Source organism: Eriocheir sinensis, chromosome 10 (genome assembly GCF_024679095.1).
Source record: "Eriocheir sinensis breed Jianghai 21 chromosome 10, ASM2467909v1, whole genome shotgun sequence".
In the NCBI taxonomy this organism is placed as follows: Eukaryota; Metazoa; Arthropoda; class Malacostraca; order Decapoda; family Varunidae; genus Eriocheir; species Eriocheir sinensis.
Window position 1 is genome coordinate 1,864,616 of NC_066518.1, and position 18,452 is coordinate 1,883,067.

Consider the following 18,452-nt stretch of genomic DNA (forward strand, 5'->3'; position numbering starts at 1 on the left):
GGAGTCTTTGCGGGACAAGGAAGAGACGAGAGAAGGTTCATTTTGAGGAGGAAAATGCTGGGTGTGCTTGTGTGTGGGAAGGAGGAGAGAAGGAGTATATGGAGCAAGAAGAGAAGGGAGAAGAGGAAGAGAATAGAGAGGAGAGGAAGGAGGATGAGAAGGCCATTGTATGTCTAGGGACGAGGGAGACACGGTTTATTCTGAAGGTAAAAGTTGTGTGTGTGTGCTTGTGTGTAGGTAGGAGGACAGAGAGGGGGAGAACGAGGTGTATGTAGGAGGAGCCAAAATAGGAAATGGGGTGGAGGGAGGAAAGGAAGAGGGAGGAAAGGAAGAGGGAGGAAAGGAAGAGGGAGGATAAAAGGGAAAAGAAAAAGCTTGATCCGTCACATCTGCCCATAAAACACCACAGAGAAGGAAGGTAAAAGATTGTCTCGCGAGATAATCCCGGTTGTCCGCCTCGCGTGTGTTCTCCGGCGGGCGGCGGAAGCTTGGGTGGCGGAGAGTAAAGGAGAGGGAAGGCCGTGACACCTATAATTTTGCACCTGCCACACGAGTCTCATTACTCAGCCTGTGTGTGTGTGTTTGTTTACTACACGGCAAGGAAAAAAATAGCAAGCTTCGTGTATCTCTCATCAAGGCTCCGTTTCTTTGAGTTTTAAGATCGTGCCAAGAATGAGACACTTAATGATGAGGAGCAAATGCGGACGGGAAGTTAAAAAGCCCAACCAACAAAGGAAGAAGAACAAGTGGGCGTCTTGTGCCTTGTGTCCCAGATAAGGTGAAAAAGAAAACGGGTAGATTTTAATGAGTCCTCCAGGCAACGAATAAATAAGAACCTTGTGTAGAAATAATAAAAGAGGATACCATCGAAGCATAAAGACAACAGGTAATTAAACGATACAAATTCCGGCATAAAATACATATTCTGGTTTTCCTGTTTTACTTCATGGGAGCAGTTTGTTATGCGCACCTTTTAGACATTTTGCTTAGTTTTTAGTTTGTGTCATTTACTGCAGACAATAGAGGAGAAAGCAGAGGGTAAACTTTCCAATACCAATACGCCTCGATTCCTCCTTTCAGCTCGCTAATGTTTAAGGGTAAAAAATGAGTGAGTTCCGCAGACAAGATTGTATGAGTTCCCCAGACAAGACTGTATGGACTTGTGGAGAGAACGCTAAGAGAAAGGAGAAAATGAAACTAGTACAAATTATTCCTCTCTCCCTTGTCTCCACTCCTCGTCTTATGCCTAACTGGTGTACGAAGTGACGCTCTCTAAAGCCATCGTTATCTGCCACGCTCGGCCCCGGAATAGAAAAAAATTTGTCGGGCCTCAAAACCATTACAAAGATGACACTTATTACTTGAACTCCGAAACTGAGCCTTTTTCTGACCTCTATAACTCCTTTTTGCCGGAACAATGCTTAGTGGGTTAGTGCTTAGTGCTTCCATTGCTGTAAAAATAATGATTCCCGCCCCCCCGCCCCCCTCCCTCCAGCACGCGCAAGAACGGAACACATTTCATCATTACCGTCAACCTCAAAAACCTCGCTCGGTCCCTCCCTTCCCCATGCACCCCGACGCTTCCTTCTCCTCGTCTTCACTTTCATCTTCGTTATTTTCTTCCTCTTTCCACCACTCTCTCTCCTCCCTCCTTCCTCCTAGTCCCACTCTTTTTCTTCTTCGTCTTCTTTTTCTCTCCCTCTTCCCTCCTCTCCTTCTTCCTCTTCCTCCTCCTCCTCCTCCTCCTCTTCTTCATTCTAATTATCTTACTTCTTTCACTTCTTTTCCCTTCTCCTCTTTCATCTTCCTTCTCTTCTTTTTCTTTTAGTCCTTCTCCTCCTCCTCCTCCTTCTCCTCCTCCTCCTCCAAGCCTTTGTTCGCCTCTGCTGTCTTTCATCTTCCACCTTTGATTAGATAGTTAGTGTAGCTTGTCACAAACAGCCTAGTAAGGACCAGCAGGTCTGCTGTTGTTTGTCCTTCCTTTGTGTTTCTTTGTGTTCCTCCTCTTCCTCCTCCTTCGTTACCTTTTCTTTATACCAATTTTATTTTAACGAACCTAACTTACAATTTTCATCCATAACTTTTAGCGGAGCTCCATATGCGGTCACGCCCCAGCGGTCTTTATTCCGACACAAATATTGTATCATTTCACTTATTATCAGCTTTTTAATATGCCTTCAGTAAGTGCTACATTGACAGTTACCCAATATCACACACACACACACACACACACACACACACGCGCACATAAAAACGACAACCAGCAGCATTTCGTTTCTAGCTCCCGTGTTTCCGTTCGCTGCTCCGAGGAAACAACATGAAGCAATTTCCAGAGGTGTCAGGTGATCCCCGTGTGAGCTGCCGGAGCCTGACGAGAGGGAAATACGGTGCGCGCAAACTTACACACACACACACACACACACACATACACACACACGTCGCTTCCTCCTTCCCTCCAAGTTTACCCAATTTCGTAACTTACCTTGTTTCCATCAAATGTCTGTCGTGTCGAAAATTGAACACGATATCTGCAACATTGCGTTCATAAATGGGGACGAGCAATTACCTTAACACAGAATCGATAGGTTAATTTGCTGGGGTGCTTGGGTTATAAAGACGTAATATAAAGAAAACACTAAAATAAATATGAAAAAAGAGAAGTTAATAAATCTCAACGGGAAAAAGTAAAAGGCAAATAATAATGTCACAAAGCTAGAAAAAAAAAACACGCGGAATTTAAAACACCAAATAAAATAAACCAAAAAATAAAAATGAAAACCAAAGAGAGAGAAGTGAATTATCTTAACAGCAAAAAGTAAGAGGCAAATAATAATGTCACAAAGCTAAAAAAATAAAAGCCACGCGGAGTTTAAAACACCAAATAAAATAAACCAAAAAATAAAAATGAGAACCAGAGAGAGAGAGAAGTGACTTATCTTAACAGCAAAAAGTAAGAGGCAAATGACAATGGCACAAAAGTTAAAACATAAATAAAAATAAAAGCTAGGCGGAATTTTCTTACTTCTCACCGCCTTTCATACAATAATAATGCGCCGCGGGGAGATATTTTGGTCATTAACACGGCACGCCACTCGGGTTAGGGCGAGTCAGGCCGTTCCAGGGAGAGAAACGTCTAAGCAAGATTAGTTTGGCTGGCGGCAACAAGGTCGAAGGAATGGAGGCGGGAAGGAAAAGGAGGGAGAGGAGAAGGAACGCGGAAAAGAGATAGAAGATGCTGGTCAGGTGAGATGAGAAGGTGAGTGAGTGAGAGGGTGAGTGAGTGAGTGAATGAGTGAGCGAGCGAGTGTGAGTGAAAGTGAATTAATGAGTGAGAGGCGGAACATGAGACGGTGAGAGGGTGAGTAAGTGAGTGAGTGAATGAGTGCGTGAATGAGTGAGTGAGTGAGTGAGTGAGTGAATGAGTGAGTGAGTGAGTGAATGAGTGAGTGAGTGAATGAGTGAGTGAGTGTGAATGAAAGGGAATTAATGAGAGAGTCGAAAGATAAGATGGAAATATTATAGTACAAGGGTGAAAGATAGGGTGAGTGAGTGAGTGAGTGCATGAATGAGTGAATGCATGAATGAGTGAGTGAGTGACTGACTGAGTGTGCGTATACTAGTAATTAAGAGGATGGCTCAAAAAAAAATAAGGGAGTTTAGAGAAGAAGAATGAAAATTGAGTGAAAAATGACAGAATTATAAAGACCAGAGAGAGAGGAGCAAAGTACCAGTGCAGAAAATAATGTAATGTGAACGAAGAGTTACCAGAGATAAACGTGACCAAAGAGAAACAAAGAAATCGTGTGGCAAGGAAAAGAAAATACTGAGACGCAACGTGAGGGGAGGAAAAGATTACAAGCTTAAGACGAGTGAAGAAAGATGAACGTAGGTCCTGACACGAGACTTAGAAGAGGAAGAATGAAAGTAAAAGGTAAAAAAGAAAAAAGTTAATACGGAGAAGTGACGCATTAAAGGTGAGTTGAGGAAAGGCAAGGAAAGGTGGAGTGAGGTAGGTGGAAAATAATTAAGATGAAAGCTTTTAGAGATATGAGAGAGAGAGAGAGAGAGAGAGAGAGAGAGAGAGAGAGAGAGAGAGAGAGAGAGAGAGAGAGATTGAGAGAGAACAGAAGAGAGAGAGAGAGAGAGAGAGAGAGAGAGAGAGAGAGAGAGAGAGAGAGAGAAGCAGAGAAAGAGAATGTGTTAACGGGAGGGAAGAGTAAGTCAGTATACTCAGCAAGCCTACACACACAGCAAGCAGATCGGCAGGTACTCACGGGCCGCCCTCAGCAGCCAGCTTCTTGGTCAGCTCCTGCACTCGGTCGTCCAGCTCCGTGATCTTGTGCGTGGCGTCCGTCTCGGCCTGGCGCAGCGTCCGGACCTGACAAGCACACAGCACTAGTTCAGCCTCTCTTTTAGCATCATCATTTTTTTATCTTAATGTGAATAGCGTGTTGTGTGCCTTTCCAATATGTAGTTTTCATTGTGGCCATAAATGAAAAATGAATATAAACAATGGACTTCATATTTTACGACGTGGGACTGTATAAATTGGGAATGGAACAATGATTGACGTCTCAGCGGTTGAAGAGACACGACAGCAAGCTATACACCGGCACGCTGAGAGTAGTACAGAGGGACAATCTGAAGTTTCTGAAAGCATGTTCTTGGCAGAGAAAGACCTGGGAGTGCGTTACCAGGCTACCAGTGAAGGGATATCCAGCACACCAATACCACATGGGAAACACTCCACTATCCACCACAGAGGCAGAGAAAGACATGGGAGTGTATTTTACCAGGCTATTGGGGTCCTAGATCGTTATAGCTTACTAATCTTAAGACTTTATGAGCAGGTTCTAAAAGTTGATATGTAACCCCATTGTTAAGTCTTTGAGAGCAAGTACTAGAGGTCCCTAAATGTTATGTCTTCTTAACCTTAAGACTTTGATTTCAAGTGTTTTTTTACAGCAAAGGAGACAGTTCAAGGGCATATAAAAAAAAAAAGAATACGATGATGAAAAAAAAGCCCGCTACTCACTGCTCCTAAAAAGATTACAGAGGTCCGAAAGAGAGTTCAATTTCGGAATTTCGGAAGGAGAGGCCCCTGATTATTGTCTTTCTAATCTTGAGACTTTGAGAGCAAGTTCTTGGCGTCTCTGGTAGTCGTTATATCTGAGTGGGTAAATCTATGTGTATGAAGAGACACACACTGAATATCAAGGCCTATTTCGTGAGTAAAGCCGAACACTCCTTGGACGGTAAGAGAAAATACAAATGCAATGTGATGCCTTCGAGTTTCATTGAGTTGAAAACCAATTGAATTAACCTACTGGGAAATTTAATCAGTTTAGAACTTTCTTGATGTTAAATATGTGTGTCTGAAATGTTAGTAGGATTAGAAACTTAAAAAAAAAATACATGTGACAAAATAATGCGTTGAGTCTTCCAATTAAAAAAAAAGTGAATGCGATCTATCATTATGACAGAGGCAAATACGTTGGACTTACAGTAAATCATTCCGCTGTGAAAGAAAGGACGATTTATTGCTAGAATTTATTAACCCTCTCCCCCCTCTCCTCTTTCCTCTTTAACATCATTACTATATACACGCTGCTCATACGTCTTGTTTGTTTCATCATTAACTCAAATGTTCTTTAAGTGTCGGTCTTCGCTGTGCTTTCATCTCCGTTTCTCTTGATTTTCCTGTTTTCCTCACTATGTTTGTGTATATGTCTACATGTTTAGGTATTCATGTATGTATGTATGTATCTGTATATGTATATGAATGCGTATATGTATGATAATGTCTTTCTATGTGTTTGTCAATTCTGTGCTCACTCACTCACTCACTCACTCTCACTCTCACTCTCTCTCTCTCTCTCTCTCTCTCTCTCTCTCTCTCTCTCTCGCCATAAAATACTTCCCAACTCATTTTCATTTCAATTACGAAGATGAAATAGGGAGCGAAGGACAGGCGTCACGGTAAATCACCTTTTGCCACTCCCAGAATCAATCAATATCCTTCTCATTTTAACTTTTGGAAGAAGGTAATTTGCTCCTCTAAATGTTCGTAGTTTTCTTTCCTCTATAAATCAACGTTAGTTCGCCTGTTTCAGTCATTTACTAGATCACTCTCCGTTTTCTTTTGTACCTTTTCTCGATATACAATCACTAAGAAACTCGCATTGCTATCCTTTTCCTTCCTATCTATTCCTTTCTTTTGTACCATCGTTTATATTTTCACTCTTTCTCTCTGCCTATGTTTCTCTCCCCTCATATAATTAACTATTTATATCTCTTTCTCTTTCTCCACCCATTTTTCTCACTCCTCATGTATTTATCTAGCTATCTATCTCTCTATCTATATATCTACCTATATAACTATCTATCCCCTTTCTTTGATCCAGGACTAACCCTTCTCTTAGCTTCTATCATTTACATCATCACCCAGTTAGGCAGTTCGTTCTCACCTTCCTCTTGAACTCCTCGTTGAGTCGCCGCGCCTCGTCCTCCGCCTTCCTCGCCATCATCAGCTCCTTTCTCAAGTCGCCCTCCGTCCGTCGGTTGCCCTCCCGCAGCCGCTCCAGCTGTAGGACACACGGGAGGGATTACTGAGTGACTTACTGAACGGTTAAGGCTGACTCACAACTTGGTTCACAGCGAGCATCTTCATGTTTCGAGAGAGATATGTCTGTTAATGGATGTTTATAAAAAGAAACATTTATCGTAAGCCAGACTAGCCATTTATTTTATATGCTTTCCATCACAAGGAGTAAAAAAAAAGATTAAACGAGCAACAGAGAGTGGGTCCAACTAAACACAGACAAACACACACACACACAGAAACAGACGCACAAAGACACACACATCCACGGACAGACACACACAAAGACAGACAGACACACACACACAGAAACAGACACACAAAGACACACACATCCACGGACAGACACACACACAGACAGACACGCACACAGACAGACAGACAGCGCTCATGGAACCTTCCTTTGCAGGCCCTCACTCTAATTTACGAGAGTTCATACAAGACTCTTGAGAGGAGATAAAAATGTTACGAAAAATGAAGATGTGAGAAAGAAAATGTAGTCTCTCTCTCTCTCTCTCTCTCTCTCTCTCTCTCTCTCTCTCTCTCTCTCTCTCTCTCTCTCTCTCTCTCTCTCTCTCTCTCTCTCTCTCTCTCTCTCTCTCTCTCTCTCTCTCTCTCTCTCTCTCTCTCTCTCTCTCTTTCAACTTAAATACCGTCTCTACTTTCTCTTAGAAGCGTAACAATGTCCTTAACACTTTTCAAACAATAAAATGAAACGTAAAATAAGACGTCCTATTTTTTTCCTTTTTTGCCACATAAGAACATGATAATTATTTTCGACCCTCCTTTTCCTCGTAAAAAAATGCATGACTTTTTATTTAACTTAAACAGTCCCCCTTTCTACCGGTATTTATTTAAAGTTATGCGTTATTTTATCTTGAAATCGCACGCACAAAACCTATATATATAAAAATTGAAGAAAAAGAAAACTGAAGGCCACTTACAATACAAGATCAAGCACACCTTAATATTTCACCACTTATTATGACGAGGAAAGAAAGGAAGAAAGCAAGCAAACAGCAATAAAAAGGAAGTGAATCCAATGTTTGTATTTGGAAGAAGACTCATATATTTTATACACACAAGAGGTTCAGGAAGCCTTTTGAAACTTTAAAGAAACAAATAAATAAACAGATGAATAGGCAGATCAACACGTAACGCCACACTCGGAAGTAATAAGGTTAATATAACATGCCAATAAACAGCGTCCTCTCCTCGGCCTCGGCTTTGTTGTGAAATTAGTTCACGCTTCATTCTCTCCTTTCATCCCTCCTCGTGCAGGCGTGTTGAAAATTTCAGACGTCGCTTGCTAAACATTTTATAAACGGTCCTTCACGTTTTAAGCACTTTCTTTAACATTTTGCAAACGCTTAGTCGCTTCATACGCTTCTTTGACCCTATTGCAAGGGCTCTCAGGCGGGCTTTTGTGCGGCAGGGAAAAGAAAATTATGTTCACAGCGTTTGATGAGGAAAAAATGTTTGCATAAATTTTGCAGGATATATAAATGAAAATGCTGCACTGTTTTTAACGAATTTGCAAGGGGATATACGGTCATAACTTGGGCAGTATGATATATCGCCCTGTTTTATTTATTTATTTTTTATATCATGGTGGCTTCTTTTCTGGCTTTTAGAAACTCTGTGATTCTGCAAGACTTTCGTATATATCTGAGCTAACTTAATAGGTGTGAACTCACAGGTAAGATCTATAGTTGGACCATCACCCCCTGCTACTCCCCTACTCATTCCTTTCAAAACTTTCTTCACTTTATTCACTGTTATATTAAAGACTTTCCGAGCTCAAGGAATCATTCTCCTGACTACCTTCCTCTTACCCAAATTGATCACTGTAAAGCCCAGTGTAGATTTTTCTTTCCACAATTCGAACTATTTCCTCCCTATTACTTCTGATACATCCACTTAAAATTTTAGAACAGACAATTGATGTTTGCAAATGCCCAATTTTCTCTTTGTTGTTGTCATGCTTCTGCAATTCACTATTTTCTTCGATCTTGTCCATCTTAAATTTACGGGCATCATTAACATTACTCTTGTTAGCACGTTTTGTCAGTTCGGTTAACTTCTATCTCATTCTTTGTTGTTATACGTTCATATCTTTGTGCTTTCCTAGAGGCTTTTTGTTTTCGTGTCGTCCGCAGCGCCAGATAAAAGCATGAGAATGAAATAATACGCAGGGTGTGTTTACGCATAGCTCCGAGGAAACGACATTCAATGGTCCCAGGAACTCTAATATTTATTCTGTTTATGCATAGACTTTTCCTACTCCACTTTTCTCCCTCTCCTTCTGATCCTATTCCACCAGATCCCACTCCTACGCTTCCTTCCCCAACGCCTCCTACCCCTACTCCTCCTACTCTAACGCTTTCCTCTCGCCTTCCTCCTCCTCCTCCTCCTCCTCCTCCTTCTCCTTCTCCTTCTCCTCCTCCGCTTTTACGTCCTTTTCAGCAAGATTTATTAATGTGTGTCGAGGCATATAGTATACGGATCAGTCCTCCTCCTCCTCCTCCTCCTTCTTCTTTTCGATACGTTAATTCTGTTCCTTCCTTTCGCGCACTCTTCTTGCATTTTCCTCATTTTTCATCATTCCCCTTTTTCATCTTTTGATATTCACTCTCCTCATACTCTTCTTCCATCATTACTTTTTCGTCCTTCTCCTCCTCCTCCTTTTCCTCCGCCTCCTCCTCCTCCTCCTCCTCCTCCTCCTTCATCCTCCTTTGCCTCCTCCATCTTCCTCACTCCGTATAACCAGCAGCGTCATGGCGTGAAAATCTGCAGTGTTCTTGATTTCACGGGCATTGTGTGAGTGATAATCTCTTAGCGTCTCGACACACTTTGCTGCACCGCTGGGGGAGACGAGGAAGACGAGGAGGCGGAGGAGGAGGAGGAGGAGGAGGAGGAGGAAAAGGAAGAAGAGGAAGAGATGAACGAGAAGGAGGACAAGGAGGAGGCTATCTCGCTATCTCATTTTGACGAAGGATATTCTGTTCCTTGTTCGCCGTCCATCAATGGAGGATTTACAGTGAATCTCTTCTTCAATCCCAAAAGGAGGAAGAACAGCTGGATGCCATTGCCGGGATTCGAAGCCAGGCCCATGGATTCGTAGGTAGGCGTGCTATCTACTTCACCACGGAACGGAGCAGTCCCCCATCCAAAAGCGACCGTGTGCCGTGTCAAGCCTATGAATATGTAAATTGCCTGATATTATACATAGTTCGTTTTAGTGGAACATGACGAAAAAAAGTAAGGAGTCGCGCGTGATTCGAATTTAAAGTGTTCATAAAAAAATACAAAACTAGTAATACAAAAGAATGGGAAGATGAAAGAAAACGGAGAGAGGGAAAACTGAGAAGGATAAAGAGAAAAAGAAAAAGAACAGAAAGAGAAAATGAGAAAAAAGAAAAAGAGAAAGGAAGAAAATAAGAAAGAAAAAAGGGGAAAAAAGGGAAAAAAAAGGAGGAGAGAGAGAGAGAGAGAGAGAGAGAGAGACTGGCTTCCTCCCTATTATACTCACGTCCTGCGCAGCGTTCTCCTCTGATCTGCGCAGCTTCTCCAGCCACGTCTTCTCGATCCGCGCCTTCACCTTGGCCTCGGCGGTCTTGGACATCGCCTCGACCTTGGCATTCAGCTCCTTCTCCTTCGTCTTCATCTTCTGCTTCAGCTCCTCCACCTCGCCCTTCAGCTCCTCGTTCTCCACCGTCAGCAGTGTGGTTTGCTCCTGCAGCTGACGCTCTGAATCGGACAGGCGCTTTATTTGCTGTTCCAGTTCTTGTTTGACTCGCTGCATAATATCGTACTCCATCCTGAGCTGTCGGTGCCTGTCCTTCTCCTCGCGCATCTGCCTCTCCGCCGCGTTCTTTTCCTGCCCCTGTTGCTTGTTGACGGACTCCACCGTGCTCAGGCGGATCATGAGGTTTCGGGTTTTGTTCTCGAAGTCGCTCTCTTTGTTACGCAGCTGCTCCTCCAGGTCCTGAATCCTCATCTCGGACTCGATGCCGCCGCGCTCCATGCGACTCCGAAGCAGAGTGGAGTCGCTCCTCAATGACTCACACTGCGGAGTAGAGTTGGAATATTAGATGATTATAATTTTTTTTAAGAACGAAAACATCTCAAGAATGAAAAAGAAATAGAAAAAGAAATCCGTTATGCACCGGTCCTGCGTACAGAGGGCAGAGAGAAGTCCCTAAAAAGGAGGGTTCAACGAGGCTATCACTATGGGTTTCGCTTAAGACACAGAATATAGCGGAAAGAATGCGAATTTTTCACTAATGTACATTTTACTATAATAGACTCCTTACATAATAAATTTTAACCATAGATACTTATTTCACTACTTTACTAATCTTATAATACGTTCTAATCTAAATGACCAATGTTTTCATTCAATTCCAACCACCACCACCATTTTAGGGGAGGCGGTGGCTGAGTGGTCAGCCAACGGGTGCCACGTCTTGGAGGACACGGGTTCGGGTGCCCCCTGCCGCTACAAGCTGACAATTTTCAGTCATCGCCGAATGGCCTAGGACTACCTACATGCTGTCCTGAACACCACCTAATAACCCAGACTATAGGTTAACTCTGTAAAGATGATAAAAACTTAGCTCCGGGAGACACCATTAGCCAAGCAAGATGGCGCCACTGTAAAACACTTGCCTGCGCCATAAAGGGCTGGGACCGATCACCAGGTCACACAAAGAGAGCCTGCCGGCGTCATAGGCTGAACGTAAAACCCACTCATGCTATTTCTCAAGCCCTGACCACAGCTCTCCATCCATCTCAAGGCCTTACAAACTCACCTTCACCCATACTTAATCTACTTATATTTTACATTACTCCCAACCACCACCATCACTAACCATGGCTCCATCACTCACCTGGCCTTTCATATATACCTCCATCTATACTTCATCTAATTTCAGCCGTCTCATAACTCTCCCTTCCACATTACTCTTCCCCTTTCACCTACCATTCACCTATACCATTTCCATTCCCATTTTCTCTCTCTCTCTCCCCGCCTCCCTTCCTCCCTCCCTCACTTTCATCCAGTTTCCGAAGCGAGTTGTGTTGTATGGGCAGTGAACGGGACACGCTTCATACACGTTTGAAATATAAAAGACTGGAAATAGAGGGTGAAATTGGCGATCACTCATATTGATGGTAAAATAAGAGCTCAACATTGATTTGTCTAACCAGTGTGTGTGTGTGTGTGTGTGTGTGTGTGTGTGTGTGTGTGTGTGTGTGTGTGTGTGTGTAACAAAGTTAGCGTATGACATATATTCATATTTTGAAAGAAGATTAAATTCCATGGAAATCAATCTCTCTCTCTCTCTCTCTCTCTCTCTCTCTCTCTCTCTCTCTCTCTCTCTCTCTCTCACACACACACACAACACACACACACACACACACACACACACACACACACTGGTTAGTGCGCTGACAGGGCGGCGGTTCGAGCCCGCTCAGGCCGGATTTTTTCCGTTGACTAGGAGTGGTTACTGTCCCCCTCTCTTTGACTAGCACATGTAGATGCCTCTGTAGTTCTCGATTCTATACAGACCGATTAATTTATCAACAACCAAGTTAACTGTCTGATGATGCGATAGAATTTTCAAAAGACCCCAAGCAGTACGAGGGACTTCTGATGATTTTGGGACAGCTTTGTTGAGCCTGGAGGAGAGGGATGACCTTGACCCTGACGAGCGAGGAGCGGGTGACCCAGTTCTCTGACTCCAAGTCCATCAACGAAATGCATTAACATTCTCCTCATTTCATTAAGGAGGAATGTGATGGATTTAAACCGTGTGTGCGTTTAGGTCGTGGCGTAAGGGTGAAAAAAGAAAGAAATAGAAAGAAAGAAAATTAGAAAAAAAAAGAAAGAAAGAAAGAAAGGAAAAAAGAAAGAACGAAAAAAGAAAGAAAGAAAAGAGAAAAAAAGAAAAGAAAAAGAATGAAAGAGAAAAAAGAAAAGAAGAAAGAAAAGAAAACAAAAAAGAATGACAGATAAAAAAAAGAAAGAAAGAAAGACCATGAAAGATAAAGAAATACCTTCTTTATCTAAAATCTAAGAAGGTAAATCTAAAGCATAATAATAGAAATACCGTCAAGAGGATTGAATTCAGAGCAATTATGGCTAATATGTATTTGTGTTGCAACGCTTAATGAACCTTTGTCGAGGAGGAGCACAAAGGGGGAGCAATTAGTGAGACGTGTGGGGGTGGGACGGGGCGGGGAGATCCAAAAGGGGGAAGATGAACGTAGAAGGGGAGGGTAAGAGCGGGAGGGGGGAGGAGGGGGGAGACATGGTGGGCCTGTGTTCTTAATGGGAGGCAGGCTGGGGCGGAGTACAAAGGGAATGGACACAAACGAAGCAGGGCCCAAGTTCTTTCACGTCACTTTCTCCCATTACTACAATTTTCCAAGTTCATAGAGAAAACTGAGAGAGGAGGGGGCGCGGTGGTCCTGTCTCGGGCGTATGTTCCAAACGGGAGGCAGGTTGTGACGGGATACGCAAAGAGAATGGAGACAAACGAAGCAGGGCCCAAGTTCTTTCACGTCACTTTCTCCCATTACTACAATTTTCCAAGTTCATAGAGAAAACTGAGAGAGGAGAGGGCGCGGTGGTCCTGTCTCGGGCGTATGTTCCAAACGTGAGGCAGGTTGTGACGGGATACGCAAAGAGAATGGAGACAAACGAAGCAAGGTCCATATTCTTTCTCGTCACTTTCTCCCATTACAACAATTTTACAAGTTCACAGAGAAAACTGAGAGAGGAGGGGGCGCTGTGGTCCTGTTTCGGGCGTATGTTCCGGGTGGGGGACAGCATGGGGCGGAGTGCAAAGGGAATGGACACAAACGAAGACAGTAAGAAGTAAGGGGATGTGGAATGGAATGAGCGGTGGTCTCGTGTTCGGAGAATGCTCTGGGTGAGAAAGTTCGTATGGTGGAATGGAGAAAGGGAATGCGAAGTAAGTAGCGAGTAAGTATGGCAGAGCAGTACGGCATGAAATGAGATTGGAATATGGAAAAGCGGAGGAAGGCGAGTGAGATGAGGCGAAAAATGAATGAGTGGATGGTCGGTGGTAGGGAAAGGGGGGCAGCTTCAGGTTTCAAAGATTACAGGGATGGGTTAGGAAAGGTTGGACTCGAGGCAGCGGAGATATGCAGAACACAGAGGTCAGGACCGTTATTTTTTTTTCTTCAGAGAATCACTAAGACATTATTGTGCATGATTCCGACGCAACACTCAATACATCTGATAAGGACACACGAAGTTACCATCAAGAAATTACTTATAAATCAAAACTAAAGAGGCAATCATCTGAAGAAGAGACGATAATGAAAGCATAATTGTGTGTAAAATGCGAATATTTAATGCTCTTTTGTGCTTTGGGAACACGAACGTAAAATTATTTAAGTGATCATAGAGGAAAGTTAATGTAGCTTACGTCTGGGTGGTCTTCATGCATAATAAAGGAGAGTAATGGAACGTAAATGTCAGACCAGGTGCAAGGAGGGAAAAAAATATGGCTCTTTAGAAATGAGGCGAAATATTATGTGAAGCAAAGAGGGGAAGGTTGGAAAGTTTCGTTTAGTCGGCGCAACATGTGGTCATATGCCGGAGAGAGACAGAAGGGGAAGGAATTATAGGAGAAGCGAACAGATCCCAGGAGACGGGACACAACCCCTGATTAATACCTGATACCCATTCACTGCTGGGTGGACAAGGTCGTAGGGCATCGGAAAAGCCGCCCAAATTTTTCCACCCCGCCAGGGAATCGAACCCGGGCTCTCTTGATTGTGAGCTGAGTGTGCTAACCACTGCACCACGAAGCCCCCAGCAAAGAGGGGAAGACCCGAGGCTACTGCAGGAGGCGGAGCATGGGAGGATGGACACCGAGGGGGAAAGAACAGAGAGCAGAATGGCGCAGCAAAAGTGAATTATTTAAAAGGGGAAATGAAAGGGTTAGGGGAGGGGAATGGCCCGCGGTGTGACAGGGACGCGACCTCGCTCTCTTCCAATACAGACGAGGACTGCAGAAAGGACCTCATCATTACGTAGGCGAAAGTAATGTAGATTCTAACGAGGATCCTATATTGTTTCCTCTTCGGGCACTCTACATGGTAAGATAAGGCTAGGTTAGGTTAAGTTAGGTAAGGTTAGGTAAGGTAAGATTATGTTATGTTATGTTAAGATAGGTTAGGTTAGGTAAGGTAAGGTAAGATAAGGCTAGGTTAGGTTAGGTAAGGTTAGGTAAGGTAAGATTATGTTATGTTAAGATAGGTTAGGTTAGGTAAGGTAAGGTAAGATAAGGCTAGGTTAGGTTAGGTTAGGTTAGGTTAGGTAATGTTAGGCTTGGTAAGGTAAGGCAAGGTTAGGTTTGTAGATTCCTTATTCATGAGAGTATAGTCTCCTAAAAGCGTGTACGAAACTAGAGATTTATTTTTATTAATGCCATACTATCATTTTCTTTTTAAGTTTCGATTTTTGCTCCTATTTTCCTACTGTCATTGTAGACTTGGAAAATATAATACGATTCAGTTTATAGGAAAAAAATGGCGAAGGGGGGAGGAGATGGAGATTTAATGGATATGACAGACCACTCACTTCAAACCACTTTCAGTAGAGCGCGGCAGGATCGATTGTGTTAAAGGTCACAGGCACCCCTTATTTCTATTTCCTAGGGCCATAGAGAAGATGAACTGCTTTTGGGGGGATGTTTTTTTCCAGTTCAAGATGTAGAAGCCGTTCAAAACTATCACTGGCATCACTAAACAGTCGAGGTTCTTCCAGCACACGCGAGCACTCTACAGGAACAGCCTCATGACGCCGGTAAAGTCCTCACTCCTCCCTTGCTTAGCCCCGGCACGGTCTCCCTCAACGACCCATGTCACGGCCTTGTGCTCCGCCTCGCTCACAGTAAACACAGACTCTCCGCGGAAACGATAATCATTCCATCATCTCCATTCCCCCAAGAAGCGTCGCAGCACCTCGAGACAGCTGCTGGGCGTACTCTGGTGAAGCGGTGTTAGTGCGTCCAGGAAACATGAAGTGCAGCGCCTTATTTCCATCTGTCTCTCTGTCTCTCTCTTTCCTCTCCTCCCCCGCTCCAAGCCCGGCAATCATCGTGCACCCAACAGGAAAATGAAGAGCTTGCCTGGGAAATAGCGTGCCAGCGTTTGTCTTTATATAAGTGCATAGAGTTTAACGAGAGGGAGAAGCAGAGCAGCGCAGCGTGAAAAGCCTGTACCTGGCCGATGGCGTCATTATACGAAAGTGTCCTGAAATTTGGCCGACATAACGAAACCCTGTCGGAGAATATTACGTGTCGCTTTAGTGTTTCAGTACGCGAACCTTCGTGTAATGTTTGAAGCAACACAACGCGGCGTGAGGTCAGGCTGGACGGTGATAGAGGCGACGAAGAATGTTGAGTATACGAATATAAAGTGACAGTATGGAGAATCAAAGTATTGTCTGGACACGAATCAGCTTAGGCGCACATATGAATACAAATTTTACATCACTCCTTTCCCGATTCGTATTTTCGTGTTGTAATTCGTTAGGTTAGGTTAGGTTAGGTAAGGTTAGGATAGGTTAGGTTAGGTTAGGTTAGGTTAGGTAAGGTTAGGATAGGTTAGGTTAGGTTAGGTTAGGTTAGGTTAGGTTAGGTTAGGTTAGGTTAGGTTAGGTTAGGTTAGGTTAGGTTAGGATAGGTTAGGTTAGGTTAGGTTAGGTTAGGTTAGGTAAGGTTAGGTTAGGTAAGGTTAGGATAGGTTAGGTTAGGTTAGGTTACGTTTCTTATTTTTTTTTTTATAGCAAGAATTCAGACAAAAGCTTCCGTCGTGCCTTTGTGGGTTTCAAGAATACAAAGTAACAGTCTAGGGAATCATAACATTACCTTGACATAATTCATTTTCGGTGTACAGAGAAATACAATGTTGCTTTGGTGTTTTCCTGATTCGTGTTTCCATAATATTCTTTCGTTTTCTCACCAAGGCTTCAAAACGAACACAATGGCAGTTTATAAAATCACAACATTGCCTTGACAACATTTATTTTAGGCGCACATATGAATACACAGTTTGCATCGGCGCTTTCTTGATTTGTTTTATCGTATTTTTCTTCTTCTTTTTAGGCAGAGCTTCAAACAACAACTTCCAATGCGGCTTCGTACGGTTCAAGATTATAAAGCGACCTCTCTGTTTGGCCTCTTCCCTTGTTTCCCAGTGTAAAAAAACGTACAGAAAATCAAAACGAAGCCTTTCATCATTCATTACAGGCGCATATATGAATACAAATTTTCCTGACTTCCCGGATTCGTGTTTCCGTATTCTTATTTCGATTGTTTTTCTTTAGCGTGGCTCCAAACAAACACTTCCATCGCGGCTTTGTAGGGTTTGGCGTCCTCTGGGATGGATAATACTCGTACCCCCTCCCTCCGGCACCCCGTTTTTCATCTCGCCGCACCGATTCGGGCGACACTAACAACCAATGCCGAAAGAATGAGTTTTCTTTCTGACCTCGCCGATGACTCGTTCCCGGAGCGTCGCGTCGAGGGGCCGAGATGAGACCCGAACACGCGAGGGACACCAAAACACGATGGGGCTACATTTATTTTTTTGATGTGAGTTTCTTCCTCATCCCTTGTCGCGAAGGAACATGTAGCCTCTTTAATGTATATAATTATGTTTTTTGTTTTGTTTTACAGTAAAGGAAGCAACTCAAGTGCAAAACGAAGGAAATACAAAAAGCCCGCTAATCATTTTTCCTATGATTACGGTAGAAATGAGTGGCCAAACGAGAGGTCAATTTCGGATGATGAGGTGTATATGAAAGTTTACAGCAACAATTCTTTTCCTTCCTTTATAATAAAAATAATCATAGTTTTTAATCCATCCAGGTCAGCTCTCCCTCGTGTGACCCTGATGAAAAGTAAGTCGGGCAGAAAGAACCGTTATGTGAGTCTGATAAAGGCAAAGCTCAATAAAAAGCATATTTCATTAATTCTATGATGCTGAAAATCCGGGGAAAAAAACATACCACCTGGAGGTCGAATCTGGGCCCACGAGACGGTTGGCAGACACTAGCGTCGAGCCAAAGGAATCTCCCGTGGCTTAACCCTATCCGATCCGAAGGGGGACAGATCTGGCCTCCTCTCAGGCACTTCGATCAAAACGTCGGATCGGAGAGGGTTAAGGCGTTTTGGAGTCTCGAGGCCATCACAGTAGTCACGATATTCACAGGTTTTTTTTATATATATGCAAACATTTTTTAACACAATATCCGCCGTTCCAACTCCAAGTCAAGCCCAGAATGATAAACAAAAAATATTATCAAGTATATTCATAATGTATGGTGTGAATACCCTCGAGCCACAACATGTTCCCGGCCGAATACCGTATAGTTTAATGGAGCGCTTTAAAATTCATGCCTCGCCTCACTGCATCAAAATCAGGGCAGGCGGCGCAGCATTATATGGATATCAGTGCCTTTTGAATAGGCCCCGCCAGCCATCCTCTCCCTTCCTGCCTCGCGTTGCTCCCAAAAAGTAGCAGCAGCCGCCCGCCTACACGCCTCGCTCTATATGGAAATCACGTGGCCCAGAGCAGGTTACCCTTAACACGATTCTACCACAGCCTTAAGGGGGAGGGAAGGGGAAGGGGGAAGGGGGAAGTGGAAGAGGAGATGGAAGGGGAAGGGGAAGAGTAAGAGGAAGGAGAACGGGAAGGAGAAGTGGAAGAGGAAGAGGAAAGGGAAGGGGAGGGGAAGAGATATGTGGGGGAAAGAAAAATTAAGGCAAAGGAGAGAGGGAATATTGACATGTGTTGGAGTAGG

General features: G+C 43.5%; 1 protein-coding gene across 3 annotated transcripts in view; it reads right to left on the bottom strand.

Moving 5' to 3' along the window:
* Positions 1 to 18,452, bottom strand: part of LOC126996427 (trichohyalin-like) — a 178,039-nt gene that overhangs the window by 25,650 nt on the left and 133,937 nt on the right. For all 3 annotated transcript variants that reach the window (XM_050856849.1, XM_050856847.1, XM_050856848.1), the window contains 3 exons: positions 10,134 to 10,670; positions 6,468 to 6,584; positions 4,275 to 4,378 (listed from right to left, as the gene is read on the bottom strand). In XM_050856849.1, the coding sequence (XP_050712806.1) occupies positions 4,275 to 4,378; positions 6,468 to 6,584; positions 10,134 to 10,670 (758 nt within the window). The remainder of the gene's footprint in view (positions 1 to 4,274; positions 4,379 to 6,467; positions 6,585 to 10,133; positions 10,671 to 18,452) is intronic.